Source organism: Halichoerus grypus, chromosome 5, assembly GCF_964656455.1.
Source record: "Halichoerus grypus chromosome 5, mHalGry1.hap1.1, whole genome shotgun sequence".
Taxonomy (NCBI): domain Eukaryota; kingdom Metazoa; phylum Chordata; class Mammalia; order Carnivora; family Phocidae; genus Halichoerus; species Halichoerus grypus.
In genome coordinates this window covers 112657804-112673960 of record NC_135716.1, presented here as the reverse complement: position 1 = coordinate 112673960, position 16157 = coordinate 112657804, and the positions used below count along the sequence as shown (strand labels likewise).

General features: G+C 37.1%; 1 protein-coding gene across 1 annotated transcript in view; it reads right to left on the bottom strand.

The window, feature by feature from the left end:
- Positions 1–16157, bottom strand: part of HFM1 (helicase for meiosis 1) — a 112953-nt gene that overhangs the window by 16121 nt on the left and 80675 nt on the right. The window contains exons 31-32 of the mRNA XM_078072777.1: positions 2714–2794; positions 2283–2398 (exon numbers count right to left, since the gene is read on the bottom strand). Of these exons, the coding sequence (XP_077928903.1) occupies positions 2283–2398; positions 2714–2794 (197 nt within the window). The remainder of the gene's footprint in view (positions 1–2282; positions 2399–2713; positions 2795–16157) is intronic.

The window sequence follows — 16157 nt, the reverse complement described above, 5'->3', positions numbered from 1 at the left end:
TTGATTCTATCTCTGAAAAATGTCTTAAACCTAGCCACTTCCTTCCACTGCTACTGCTACTACATTAAACTAGACCATCATCTTGCCTGGATTATTGTAAAACCCACCTAATGAGTCCTTATGTTCCTTTTCTATCATCCTCTAATCCATTCTCTACATTGCATCCAGAGTGAACTTGAGAAAATGCAATTCTGATCATGTCACTGATTAAAGCCCTTCAGTGGCTTCCCAATACTTTCAGGATAAAGTCTAAATCCTTAAAATACCAAAAAGGCCTTCATTATCTAGCTCTTACTTACCTTTTCAGCCTCATCTCTCTCTACTCCCTTACTTGTGATTGAACTCCAGACACACTGTATAACTTCAATGTTTTAAAAGCTCTCTCTCTTTCTCAGTTCTATACCACTTCATATTTTCTATGTGTGGAATACTTTTCTATCCGTCTCCACCACTACTCTAGTGCCTACCTCTCCATACCTGGCTTATGCCTAGATATCCTTCAAGTCTCAATCATGATTATTTGGAATCCTTTCCTGGCCTATCAAATGTGGACTGAGTACACTTTCTATCCAAGTTCAAGTTATCTTACACCTCTGTCACAGAATCCTCTATCATACTACATTGAAAAAGCCTATTTAGTTATTTGTATCCTTCACCCAACTATAAGCTGTATGAGGATTGGGACTAAAACTGTCTTATTCACTGCTGTAACTTAGCACCTATCACAGTACTTAGCATATTGCTGGTGCTCAATGAATATGGAAGGGGGGTACTCAGTTGGCTCAGTTGGAAGAGCATGAGACTTTTGATCTCAGGGTTGTGGGTTTGAGCCCTACTTTGGGTGTACAGATTACTAAAAATAGTAACTTTCTTTTTTTAAGAGAGGGAGAGAGGGGCACCTGGGTGGCTCAGTCAGTTGGGCATCTGCCTTCGGCTCAGGTCATGATCCCAGGATCCTGGTATTGAGCCCCACATCTGGCTCCCTGCTCCGCGGGTAGCCTGCTTCTCCCTCTCCCTCTGCCTGCCGCTCCCCCTGCTTTTGCTCTCTCTCTCTCTGTCAAATAAATAAATAAAATCTTTAAAAAGAAAAAAAGTAAGAGAGGGAGAGAGAGAAAGGGAGGGAAGGGGCACAGGGTGAGGGAGAGAAAGAATCTTAAGCAGGCTCCACACCCAGCGTGGAGCCCAACATGGGGCTCCATCTCACAACCCTGAGATCATGACCTTAGCCAAAATCAAGAGCCGGACACTTAACTGACTGAGCCACCCAGGTGCCCCAATTAAATAAACTTAAAAAAAATGAATATGGAAGGAAAGAGGGGATAATACAGAATGGAGAAGGAAAGAAGGAAGGAAGGATGAAAGAAAGGAAGGGGGGGAGGGAGGAAGAACTTGGGCTACTAAAAAAATATTATCTCAGAGAAGGTGGTGGCTGTTTTAATGTGCATACCTCTTCATTTCCCAGTATTCCCCTTGTTTTAGCCTCATGACTTAAAATCTTCATTCTTACTAAAGTCCTAGAAAAGAAGCAGACACTGCCATTTTCTTGCCTCTTTTCTGTGGCCTGATCAATTATTTTGCCCTGGATATGATAACATAGGCTTAGAATAAGTCTGCTAGTGACCAGCTAATCAAGGTAGGAACAACCATTCCTTCATGACTTGGAAAGGAGCCTCTTGCTCAGTACTCATCTAGGTACATGAATCAAAATCAACTTTAGACTCTCCATACCGCTCCAGCACAGACAGAACCAGGAAAGGGCAAGCGTGTCTTGTTTTAATTGCCGAACCAAGCCAAACTACATATCCCTCTCCATTTCCTTCTTCTTTGGTTAAAAAAAAAAAAAAGACTAATAAGGGGCTGTAGAACTATGTCCCAAAAGTAGATTTACAGACTAATTATTAAGAACTACAGTATCTTGGAGCACCTGGGTGGCTCAGTCGGTTAAGTGGCTGCCTTCAGCTGAGGTTGTGATCCCAGGGTCCTGGGACTGAGCCCCATGTAGGGCTCCCTGCTCAGCGGGGAGTCTGCTTCTCCTTTTCCCTCTGCCCATCCCCCTACTCATGCTCTTTCTCACTCTCTCTCAAATAAATAAATAAAATCTTAAAAAAAAAAGAACTAAAGTATCTTTTCCCTTAGAAACAACATTTTGAAAAATGGCCATACTCCTAGGCAAGCCCTCAAGTAACTAAAGTTCACTTCGGATACCTAACTGATACACAGAATAAAGGAATATTCATATACATTAGATTACAGAACAAGGGCTAAATGTTATTAAAACTAACCTTGAGACGTTTAACTGGAGGAAGTGATGAAACAGCATTCCTGTTTCTTAAATCGGATAAATATGAAGAGATTGTTGGCTCTTTCATTTCTGACTTTTGTGCAACTCCAGTTTTACCTATGAAAAGAAATTCTCGCTTCTTTAAGTGAAACTTTAGGTAGTGTTCATGTAAAGCCAAGTTTCTTCATAATTTCTTTTTTTTTGAATTTTTTATTTAAATTCAATTTAGTTAACATATAGTATTATTAGTTTCAGGGGTAGATCTTCATAATTTCTAATCTAATTTTTTTCATGTTACCCACAAAGAAAGAAAATTATTTGAGTTATAAACTGCATAACATAAATATCATACGTAGGTAATTAGGATGTCATTACTATTCAAAGGCCTTTCAATTTTTAAAACCTGAAATAAACTTCTTTTATGGAACTCACAGCAGTCATGGCCACATGTATGTTTATTCTTACAGTGATGATTACATTCTCGGTTCCCAGGTTTTTTGCAAGCAGTCATTCCTAAATTAATATAAGAAAAACAAACCTATTTTTACTACAGTTTATTTCCTTTCATACAGTACAAAAAAGTTATGATTTTCACTTCCTCAAATGTTAGCCTATTTAATATGTAATTTTTAAAATGATATTTCTGATAACAGCTAGTCCCTGTCCAGCTATTAGCCCAATCCCAGCTCTTCACAAGGAGCATCGACCCACCTATAAGCTTCTCTTCACCTCTCTGACATAGAGCCAAATACCACAGAATATCAGTAACTCTTATCTTGAATGAGGTAAGAGTAAGAAACTTCCCTGCTGCTTTATACTTACACTTAAGAAGAACCTGGAAAGAAGCAAACATCACAGCATTTTGGTGGTATCAGTGATAGTTTCTAGCACTTAGGACACCATACATATTTAATAAACATTAGAAATATGTGTTTTAGGGGTATAAGAAATTTGCTATATGAATTCACAGGAAAAAGAGATTGCTTCCAGCTTGACCCCCCAAGCTAGAATATCCAAATACATAATTTATTCTTCATTCATAATATTTTAAGTAGACTTTTTCTTGATCTTAGTAACATGGGGGAAGGGAGAGACATCTAAACTGACAGATAGGATCTGGACATGATGGTCCAGGTAGAGGGCATATACTCAAAGGAAGCAAACCATAAACTGTAGAAATAGAAATAAGTTGATTTTTGTTGGAGCGTAGATTTTAAGTGAACTAGAAATGTTGGAGATAGTGAAGAGCTTTGAAAACCTTTATAACCTTTTTTGGTCCTTTAGTCTTCATTTTCAGTGCTGTTGCTCAGTCAACTCTTTTCAAGACATGGCACATTTAGATAACAATAATATTTGTATAGCACCTGGAGTAAACGGATAAGGCTGCTCACCCTATGAGGCAACTGGCTAGATGCCTTAGGGGCTAAGCAGATCAATGTATTGGGTAGTGATAAAGTAATGAAACATCCCTGGCAGCTGGAAGCTGACAGGATGAACCACAGTGTTCCCAAGTGAATATAAACAACTTTGGTAGAATATAAACAACACTCAGTAAGGCCATTCTGTGACAGTAGTAAAGATCGAAATAAGACTACTGTGTAATTATTTCTGAAACTTGAGGAGAGGACACTCAAGAACCACAAAAATAACTAAACATCCCCCTCTTCTGGTTAACACAAATGACTACTATTTCCTTAATCTTCCCATCTCCAAGATAAGATACACCAAAATACCCAATACTTCACTTTTTTAAAGTATCCAATCTAGAATTGACCTCTGCCCTCCCTAAACCCTGCTAAGAATCACCAGCACAAGCTAAAATCCTATAAATAAGCTCCTCCCAACCCCCAGAGATAACCCACAGCTCTACGAGAGCTGTGGTCTTTTGCCCTAGTTCATAATTTCATCTCAGTTACCTGGTCTCCTTGTCAAGTCCTACCATGCTACAATTTATTCTACATGCTGTTTAATTAGTCCTCCTAAAGTTCAACTCTGGTCAGATCATTTGCCCACTTAGAAATGTTAGTTACTTCCCGTGCCAGCAAATTAATTTCATATTTAAAGTCCTCCACAATGTAATTCTAGCCTCCCTTTCTGGTACCCATAGTAACCCTAATCCATCAAAACACATTTGCTTGGGGCGTCTGGGTTGCTCAGTGGGTTAAGCGTCTGCTTTCGGCTCAGGTCATGATCTCAGCCTGGGATGGAGCCCCACATTGGGCTCCCTGCTCAGTGGGGAGTCTGCTTCTCCCTCTGCCTGCCTCTCCTCCTGCTTGTGTGCACACGCTCTCTCTCTCCCCCTCTCCTCTGTCAAATAAATAAGTAAATAAATAAATAAATAAATAAATAAATAAAATCTTTAAAAACAAAAACACATTTGCTTGCCATTATTCAAATAGTCTCAAGACTTTCTATGATTGTACCTTTGATATTACGTCTTGTCTTAGAAGCCGCTCACTTCTTTGTCTATCAGAAGCTTATCAACTTTCAAGGCCACCTTAAATGGTACCTCTATCATGGAGATCTATCCCTATCACCCCATCTGAAATGATTTCTCTCTTCTTTAAGCCCCTATGGCATTTTCTTTGTCCCTCTTACTCACTGCATGCTGCCTTATATATTCACATGAGAAACACATGGTGAAGTACAGAGCACTTTAAACTAAAGTAAGAAAACATAAGTTTTAATATGGGCTCTTATCTGTAAAAAACAGATTAAAAATAATACCTGTTTTGTTCACCTCACAGAGATGAAAAGATAAAATGAAATTAAGTATGTGAAAGCATTTTCAAATTAAGTGATAAAATAATATATTAGAGCATGTATTATCTTTACTATTATTACTTAAGGATTATACAAGTAACTATAAAATTAAAATTGTTTAGAATGCTATGAAGGAGAGGAGCACAATGCTATGTGATAATTGGATGCACTGTTCTAGTTAGGAATGTCTTGGAAGGTTTCCCTAAGAAGCAACAACTGAGTTGAAGACTAAAGAAAGAATGGGAATTAAGAAGGCAAAGAGGCAGGAGAAAGAGTACCTCAGGCAGAGAGGGGGCATATGCAAAATTTCTATGACAAGGGAAAGCATGGCATAACGAAGAAATTGAAAGGTCAGTGTGGCTGATGTTCAGCAAGTAAGAGAGAGCACACAAGATGAAATTAGTGGAGAAAGGTCAGGCTATATTTGTAGGAGAATGGCTCCACCATGGTACCCTAGCAATTCCATGTCTCTATATAGGCCACATCCAAGACTTAACTATTTATAGAATGCCCTCTGATACTCTTTGGGACATGTCAAGATAGGCAGTCTTGTGAGGAGGTGCTAAAAGCCATTTCTAATCTGCCTCCTTAGCTTGCAAGAGGCTCCCTATCTTGCATGGCATTGCCATGAAGCAGTTTCTCATCTGCCTCTGGTTCCAGTAAGGCACTGGACTTTCTACCTTGCCTCTTCCAAGGTACAGATGCAGGCTATAAAACCACTTAGTTGCACGCTATAGTTGATGCCTCAAAAACAAAGCAACCCACTATTTGTGTTATCTGGTCAGTGTTATCCTGTGGGATTAGGAATGCAAGCAACTGATAACATGCTGATCTTGTTTTGCCATCTATGTAAGTAATAAACTGTCTAGATCCATTTAGGTCTCTTGTGTCCTTACCAGCCAATTCTATAGAGGTGAGGCAAGACTACCTAGCAGCTGCCATCTCACTGCTGCTTAGGAACTGCCTGACCACGAGACAGTATGGAACCTAGTAGGGATGTTAATGATTTGGATCTTTTATTCTAAGAGCTAGGGGAAGACACTATAGTGATTTAATCAAGGAAGGAACATAATTAAATTTGCATTTTGAAAAAAGGCTACCAGAGGAGTCTAGGCAAAAAAAATGATGGTAACTCAATCTAGAGTGATGACAGTAGTACAGTCAGAGAATGGGCTGATTTGAGAGCTATACAAAAAATAAAAATATTAATACTGAATCAAGTGAAGCGCTTTTCTTTCTTGAGCAGCTATATTTTCCCTGAAGTTTTCCTGCCTTTCTTTTAGTCTAGCACTATCTATCTTAAATTTCTTTACGTGTATTTAATATTTCAGAGACAAAAATAAATACATGGAGACACCACCTATTTATTCCCTCCTCATAGATACTTCCTTTCTTGAGCCCTCCATCCTTCTCTTAACGTAATGTGGCCTCTCCTACAGTTGTCATCCCGAACTTCCTTTCATTAAGCTTCTTGAGTGAATCCACTATTCTTGGATTCTTTGACATTTTCTTTCTTGGTTAATTGCTTTGTTATATTGTGCTCATACTCAAGCAACTGCTTCAGAAAAGATGTGTGTGAGTTCAACTTTCTAAATCCTTGAATGTATTAAAATTACTTTACTTTCACACTTAATAGTTTGGCTGGGTATAGAACACAGGGTTGAAAATCATTTTCCCTGAACTTTAAGTCTATTGTCTTCTACAACATCCAGTGCTACTGATAAAGATTAACACAATTTCAATTCTTGTTCCTTGGAAGCATTTATGATTTTCTCTTTATCCATGATGTTCTGAAATGTTGCAATTATTCCTCCTTTGTAGATATTCTTTCATTCATCTTAATTAGCACGGACTAAGCCTTTTTGATGTGCAGATCTGTATCTCCAAGTGTAGAAAATTTTCTTAAATTATTTCTTCTGATTTGTTTGTTCTCTCTTTCTGAAACATTTATTAGTCAGCTATCAGACTCCTAGGTTTCCCTTTATCTCTTATATTTTCTGTCTCCTTGTCTAATTCCAGAGAATCAAGACTATCCAGATAAGAAATAGCAAATCTGAGATTCTAACTTAAGGTAGTCTAATTCCAGAGCCTGATCTCTCAACCACCCCGCCTCCCTAGTTACACTAGCTACCTTAATTCTCCCCCCAAATAATGCATTTAATTTATTTAGGGAATCAGAGGATTTGGGGATGGGAAGATGAGGGGAAAATGCCTTGTAGGTTTTTGTTTTGCAATAAGGGATAAGGAATTGCTTTGTTCCCTAATCCAATTCCTAATAGATGCATTTCTAAACATCACCACAAGATGGCGCACAATGACTACACACATTTATTCCCAGTGGTTGAAAACTACCTACCACCTGGAGTTGAATTTTAGAGATTCTGGAGACTTCCACAAATTTCAAGGCAGAGTTGGCAAGTCTTGTTGGGAATGAAGGCTGTATACAAGTTTGTTTATAGAATATTAGCATATGGATATTAATTACCTAAGTGACAAAAACTTTTTATTTCTGTTAGAAATGGTACTTATAAGTGCTCCCCCATCCTCACCCCACTTCCCATATCCTGAGAATTGTCTGAATTTGTCTTATTAACAAATATAAGCTTACAGAGATTGATAATTGGAAAAATTAGGTTCTCAAAGAAAATTGACCTAAGCTGTACTCTTAGGTATAATTTAAAGTTAATAGATCCCATATTCCCATCACTACAATAATCTGAAATGCATACATTTTCATAGTTTTGTCACATACAGATTTGCATGTTTTTAAAGCCCCCAATTCTAAGTATTTAAAGTAAAATAAATTCATTAATGTCAACTAGAATTGTATTTAAAGAAAATATTTAAAATTACTTTAACAGGGTCAGTAATGGCTGTGGGGCAGCTGTTGGTTGCTTTAAAAAAAATCTAAGAAAAACTGATAATAGTAGGCACATAACCCCTGACACACTTAGCCTTGCATCCTAATTATAAATTTAAATAATTGGTCTCTGCATAAGCTAGCTACTTAAGTTAATTTTTTTTTTTAAGATTTATTTCTTTATTTCGGGGGGGGTGAGGGAGAGGGAAAGTGAGAATCTCCAAAAAAAACTTTTGCTGAGGGGGGAGCCCAACTCTGGGACTCAATACCACAACCCCAGGATCATGACCTGAGCCAAAATCAAGAGTCGGACACTAACTGACTGAGCCACCCAGGCACCCCTGGGATTAGTATTTCTAAAAGAATATTACTTTGACTTGCAGTTCCTGATTTATGTTAATCAGATTTATGCACTTTATGACTTTACTTTTTATTTATTTATTTTTTTAAACGATTTTATTTATTCATTCGAGACACAGAGATAGAGAGAGAGAGAGAGCATGAGCAGGGGGAGAGGCAGAGGGCGAGGGAGAAGTAGGCTCCCTGCTGAGCCAGGAGCCGGACGTGGGGCTCGATCCCAGGACCCTGGGATCATGACCTGAGCTGAAGGCAAAAGCTTAAGCATCTGAGCCACCCTCCCAGGACCCTGGGATCATGACCTGAGCTGAAGGCAGAAGCTTAAGCATCTGAGCCACCCAGGCATCCCATATGACTTTACTTTTTAAATGAGAGAGCATCTCCTCTTAATTTTTTGTCAAATATCGTATCACTTTGTTATTTATTTATCAAGAAAAAGGTAACATTAATGAATTGGAGTCCTTGGTTTTGCAATTTAATGCATTTAATACACCAAAAAGTATAAAGAAAACCAAACTGTGTTTTGACTAGTATTTAAATCTGCACACTTCCACAGTGCTCAGGCATTTCTTTCATCTTTTCATTTTTCAAATATACTAAATTTTCAACTCAGAATGGCACAGCAAATGCAAATGAATTTACTAATGTCAAATCAATTTTCTTCAAATTAAAGTCCATACTTTTTTTTTTTAAGATTTTATTTATTTGACAGAGAGAGAGGGAACACAAGCAGGGGGAGTGGGAGAGGGAGAAGCAGACTTCCCACCTAGCAGAGACCCCGATGTGGGGCTTGATCCCAGGACTCTGGGATCATAACCTGAGCCGAAGGCAGACGCTTAACAGCTGAGCCACTGGGCACCCCCAAAGTCCATACTTCTTACTGAGAATCTATTTAAAGGACCAAAAGTTTAAATGTCTAAACCTTATGTATTAAGAATAGACCTGAAAAATTTTAAATATTTTACAACCAAAAAAGTGTACTTTTCACATTGTCATACCTTAAAAATAGCAAAAATATTTTTCTTTAAATTTTACAAAAATGTTATCTATTGGACTATATAGATGAGAAACTATTGCTAAAAGAATGTTTTCAAACACAAGAAGCATGAAAATAATTTTTAGTTATATTATGTAAATTAAGGTGCATACTTTTGTTTTTATATATGGCCCCATAATTTGATATTATAATACTAAAGTATGTGTTGAACTTGCAAGCACATTGAGAAACAATTATTTAGCAATCTCTGAACTGAATATGTTTGTATCATTTAATAACATGATCTGACAGCAGGTCAGAAAAATTGAAATTTGGGTTGTTTTGAAAAAGCCCAAATTTTGTTGTCACAAACTTAGTAGGGTAAATCTATGACCCCTTCATTGTGTCACTTATTGAGAAAGGTGCAGATAGGATATGTATGTTATGTTTAAAGGTATAATTGTGTATCTTTATTTGGGGATATATGAATTTGCATATAAGAACTGAATTACATAATTGGAATGTTCATAAGATTTGGGATGGTTGAAAAATACAGATTCGAAGGGGTACATGCATCCCAATGTTTATAACAGCATTATCAAGAATAGCCAAAATCTGGAAAGTGCCCATGTCCATCGACTGATGAATGGATAAAGAAGATGTGGTATATGTATGTGTGTGTATATATATATACACACACACACACACACACACATACACACATACACTGGAATATCACTCAGCCATCAAAAAGAATGAAATCTTGCCATTTGCAATGATGTGGATGGAGCTAGAATGTATTATGCTAAGAGAAGTAAGTCAGAGAAAGACAAATACCATATGATTTCACTTATATGGGGAATTTAAGAAACAAAAGAGATGAACATATGGAAGGGGGAAAAAAAGAGACAAGGAAACAAACCATAAGAGACTCTTAATGATAGAGAACTGAGGATTGATGGAGGGAGGTAGGTGGGCGTGGGCTACATAGGTGATGGGTATTAAGGTGGATACTTGTTATGATGAGCACTGGGTGTGGTATGTAAGTGACGAATCACTGAATTCTACTCCTGAACGCAATATTGCAGGGTATGTTAACTAACTGGAATTTAAATAAAAATTTGAAAAAAAAAAAAGATTTGGAATGGTTGTATGTATATGTATGTGAAGGGTGTGTGTGTGTGTGTGTAATAAAATATTATTTGATAGGAAGCATCTTTTACCCATTTTCACAGGATTGTGCAAAATATGTAGGGAACTTTTGCTCTTATAAAAGGCTCATACTAGCAGGAAGTATAGTAAACATTCCAACTTCTCATTACAATTTTAAGTAACAAACAAACTACTTTAAACAAAAACAGCTGGTGAGTGGGGGGAAATGTGTTACATGAATACAGATATGTCACAGAATCCAAAGCAGCAATTCAGCGAGGCATCAGAAGGGACTGAAACCAAGAAATGGGAAGTCATCATAATCCCAGCTCTGGCATTCTCACCTTTGCACCTCTCTGTACCTCTGCTTTAATTTTCTCTTCCCAAACTCAGCTGTCTGTGATCCTTTCTGCATGTGGTAAAGGATGGCCAGCTGATGGCTCTGAGTTTATATTATCTTCGTGCAGCTCTAATTCTAAATTGTCTTTCTTAAACTGATTTCTGATGCTATTGTAAATGACATTTTAAAAATTATGATTTCTCTCTCTTTTTTGTTTGCTGGCATATAGTAATACTATTGCTTTTCAAATTTTTTAGTTGAAATATAATTCATACCATAAAATGTACCCTCTTAAAAAGTGTACAGTTTCGTAGGTTTTTAGTATATTCCCAAGGTTGTGTAACCATCACTGTATCTAATTCCAGAACATTATCACTTTAAAAAAAAAATCACATACCTATTAGTAGTTACTCATTTCTTCCTACACCCAGCCTCTGCATCTTCCTTCCTACACCCATCTCTATAAATTTGCCTATTCTACACTTTCCATATAAATGGAATCTAACAATATCTGACCTTTTGTGAATGGCTTCTCTCATTAGCATAATATTTTCAGGGTTCATCCATGTATCAGTTGTTTATTCTTCTTTATGGCTGAATATTCCATTATATGGTTATACTACATTTTACTTATCCATTCCATCATTGGTGAACATTTCAGTTGCTTCTATTTTTTGGCTATTATGAATAATGATGTTATAAACATTCACATACTAGTTTTTGTATGTTTTCAATTCTTTTGGATATGAACACAGAAAAGGAACTGCTGGGTCACATGGTAATTCTATGTTTAACTTCTTGAGGACCTGGCAAACTGTTTTCCAAAGCAGCTGCACAATTTTGCATTCCCATAGCAGTGCTATGAGGGTTTCAATGTCTCCACATCCTCATCAACACTTATACTACTGTCCATCTTTTTTACTAAAGTGGGTGGGAAGTAGTATCACACTGTGGTTTTGATTTGCATTTCTATCTTGATTAATGATGTTGAGCAACTTTTCATGTGTGTATTGGTCATCTGTAGTTCTTCCTTGCAAAAATGTCTATTCATATCCTTTTACCAGTTTGAATTTGGCTCCTTGCTATTTTATTGTTGAGTTGTAAAACGTCTTTATATATACCAGCTACTAGTCCTTTATCAGATATGTGATTTGCAAATATTTTCTCTCATTCTTTGGGTTGCCTTTCCACTTTCTTGATAGTGTTACTTGAAGCACAAAGGTTTTTAATCTTTTTTTTTAAAAAGAACTTTATTTGTCAGAGAGAGAGAGAGAGAAAGAGTGCACAAGCAGGGAGAGCGGCAAGCAGAGGGAGAAGCAGGCTCTCTGCCGAGCAAGGAGCCCAATGTGGGACTTGATCCCAGGATCCTGGGATCATGACCTGAGCCGAAGGCAGACGCTTAACCGACTAAGCCACCCAGGTGCCCCCAAAAGTTTTTAATCTTGATGAAGTCCAATTCATCTTTTTTTTTAGTTGCTTGAGCTTTAGGTGTCATACCTAAGAAACCATTGCCTAACCCAAGGTCATGGAGATGTAAACCCATGTTTTTTTCTAAGAATATTACAGTTTTAACTCCTACTTTTAGGTCTTTAACAAATTTTGAGTTAATTTTTACATATGGTATGAAGTATTTATGGTATGAAGTAATACCATATATGGTATGAAGTAATTATGATATAATTAATTCAACTGACTATCCAGTTGTCCAGCCCTATTTGTTGAAAGGCTATTCTTTCCCCCCCCCCGAATTGTTTTAACATCTTTGTCCCAAATCAACTGACCACAGATGTATGGGATTTTTTCTGTACTCTCAAATATATTCCGTTGATCTATAGGCTATTATTATGCCAGTACCACACTGTTTTGACTACCGTGGCTTTGTAATAAGTTTTGAAATCAGGAATTGTGAGTCCTCTATCTTTGTTCTTCTTTTTTTTCAAGACTGATTGGCTAATTCAGATCCCTTACATTCCCATATGAATTTTATTTATTTGTTTAAATTCAATTAGCCAACATATAGTACATCATTAGTTTCAGATGTAGTGTTCAGTAATTCATCAGGTGCTTATAACACCCACTGCTCATCACACCATGTGCCCTCCTTAATGCTTATCACCCAATTACCCTATCCCCCCAACCACCTCCCCTCCACCAACCCTCAGTTTGTTTCCTATAGTTAAGAGTCTTTCATGGTTTTTCTCCCTCTCTGATGACTTCCCATTCAGTTTTCCCTCCCTTCCCCTATGATCCTCTGCACTCTTTCTTATATTCCACATAGGAGTGAAACCATGATTATTGTCTTTCTCTGATTGACCTATTTTGCTCAGCATAATACCCTCCAGTTCCATCCATATTGATGTATATGGTAAGTATTCATCCTTTCTGATGGCTGAGTAATATTCTGTTGTATATATATATATATATATATATATATATATATATATATATCACTTGTTCTTTATCCATTCATCTGTTGATGGACACCTCCGTTCTTTCCACAGTTTAGCTATTGTGGACATTGCTGCTATGAACATTGGGGTGCAGGTGCCCTTTCAGATCACTACATTTGTATCTTTGGGGTAAATACCCAGTAGTGCAATTGCTGGGTCTTAGGGTAGCTCTATTTTTAACTTCTTGAGGAACATCCATACTCTTTTCCCGAGTGGCTGTACCAGCTTGCATTCCCACCAACAGTGTAAGAGGGTCTCCCTTTCTACGCATCCTCACCAAAATTTGTTGTTTCCTGTCTTGTTAATTTTAGCCATTCTGACCAGTATGAGGTGATATTTTATTGTGGTTTTGATTTGTATTACCCTGATGCCAAGAGATGTGGAGCATTTTTCATGTGTCTGTTGGCCATTTGTATGTCTTCTTTGGAGAAATGTCTGTTCATGTCTTCTGCCCATTTCTCAACTGGATTATTTGTTTTTTGGGTGTTGAGTTTGATAAATTCTTTATAGATCTTGGACACTAGCCCTTTATTTGGTATGTCATTTGCAAATATCTTCTCCCATTCCGTAGGTTTCCTTTTAGTTTTGTTGACTGTTTCCTTTGCTGTGCAGAAGCTTTTTATCTTAATGAATTCCCAATAGTTCATTTTTTGCTTTTGTTTCCCTTGCCTTTGGAGATGTGTCTAGCAAGAAGTTGCTGTGGCCAAGGTTGAAGAGATTGCTGCCTGTGTTCTCCTCTAGGATCTTGATAGATTCCTGTCTCACATTTAGGTCTTTCATCCATTTTGAATTTATCTTTGTGCACGGTGTAAGAAAATGGTCCAGTTTCATTCTTTTGTATGTGGCTGTTCAATTTTCCCAACACCATTTATTGAAAAGACTGTCCTTTTTCCATTGGATATTCTTTCCTGCTTTGTCAAAAATCAGTTGACCATAGAGTTGAGGGTCCATTTCTGGGCTCTCTATTCTGTTCCATTGATCTATGTGTCTGTTTTTGTGCCAGGACCATACTGTCTTGATGATTACAGCTTTGTAATAGAGCTTGAAGTCTGGCATTGTGATGCCACCAGCTTTGGTTTTCTTTATCAACATTCCTCTGGCTATTCGGGGTCTTTTCTGGTTCCATACAAATTTTAGGATTATTTGTTCCAGCTCTGTGTAAAATGTTGATGGTATTTTGATAGGGATTGCATTGAATGTGTATATTGCTCTGGGTAGCATAGACATTTTAACAATATTTATTCTTCCAGTTCATGAGTGTGGAATGTTTTTCCATTTCTTTGTGTCTCCCTCAATTTCTTTCATAAGTGTTCTCTAGTTTTTAGAGTACAGGTCCTTTACCTCTTTGGTTTGGTTCATTCTTATGTATCTTATAGTTTTTGGTGCAGTTGTAAATGGGATCGATTCCTTAATTTCTCTTTCTTCTGTCTCATTGTTAGTGTATAGAAATGCAACTGATTTCTGTGCACTGATTTTATATCCTGCCACGTTGCTGAATTCCTGTATGAGTTCTAGTAATTTTGGGGTGGAGTCTTTCGGGTTTTCCACATAAAGTATCATGTCATCTGCAAAGAGTTAGAATTTGACTTATTCTTTGCCAATTTGAATGCTTTTTATTTCTTTTTGTTATCTGATTGCTGAGGCTAGTAATATATGTTGAACAACAGGGGTGAGAGTGGGCACTGGTTGTGTTCCTGACCTTAGGGGAAAAGCTCTCAGTTTTTCCCCATTGAGAATGTCAATTGTTGTGGGCTTTTTGTATGTGGCTTTTATGATATTGAAGTATGTTCCTTCTAACTCTACACTGTGGAGAATTTTAATCAAGAAAGGATGCTGTATTTTCTCAAATGCTTTTTCTGCATCAGTTAAGAGGATCATATGGTTTTTGTCCTTTTTTTAATTAATGTGATGTATCATGCTGATTGATTTGTGAATGTTGAATCATCCTTGCAGCCCAGAAATAAACCCCACTTGGTCATGATGAATAATCCTTTTAATATACTATTGGATCCTATTGGCTAGTATCTTGGTGAGAATTTTTGCATCCACGTTCATCAGGGATATTGGTCTGTAATTCTCCTTTTTGGTGGGCTCTTTGTCTGGTTTTGGGATCAAGGTAATGCTGGCCTGGAATTAAAAAAAAAAAAAAAGAAAAAGGTAATGCTGGCCTCATAGAATGAGTCTGGAAGTTTTCCATCCCTTTCTATTTTTTTTGAAACAGCTTCAGAAGAATAGGTAGTAGTTTTTTAAATGTTTGGTAGAATTCCCCTGGGAAGCCATCTAGCCCTGGACTCTTGTTTGTTGGGAAATTTTTGATTACTGCTTCAATTTCCTTGCCGATTATGGGTCTGTTCAATTTTCTGTTTCTTCCTGTTTCCGTTTTTAAGTTTCTAGGAATGCATCCATTTCTTCCAGATTGCCTAATTTGTTGGCATATAGTTGCTCATAATACGTTCTTAAAATTGTTTGTATTTCCTTGGTGTTGGTGGCGATGTCTCCTCTTTCATTCATGATTTAATTACTTTGGGTCCTTTCTCTTTTCTTTTTGATAAGTCTGGCTATTGATCTTATTAATTCTTTCAAAGAGCCAGCTTCAAGTTTCATTGATCTGTTCTACTGTTCTTTTGGTTTCTATTTCATTGATTTCTACTTAATCTATTATTTCTTTTCTCCTACTTGGTTTAGGCTTTATTTGCTGTTCCTTCTCCAGCTCCTTTAGGTGTAAGGTTAGCTTGTGTATTTGAGGCTCTTCTAATTTTTTGAGAAAGGCTTGTATTGCTATGTACTTCCCTCTTAGGACTGCTTTTGCTGTATCCCAAAGGTTTTGAAAGGTTGTGTTTTCATTTTCATTTGTTTCCATGAATTTTTTAAATTCTTCTTTAATTTCCTGGTTGAACCATTCATTCTTTAGTAGGATGCTCTTTAACCTCCAAGTGTTTGAATTCCTGCCAAATTTCCTCTTGTGACTGAGTTCAAGT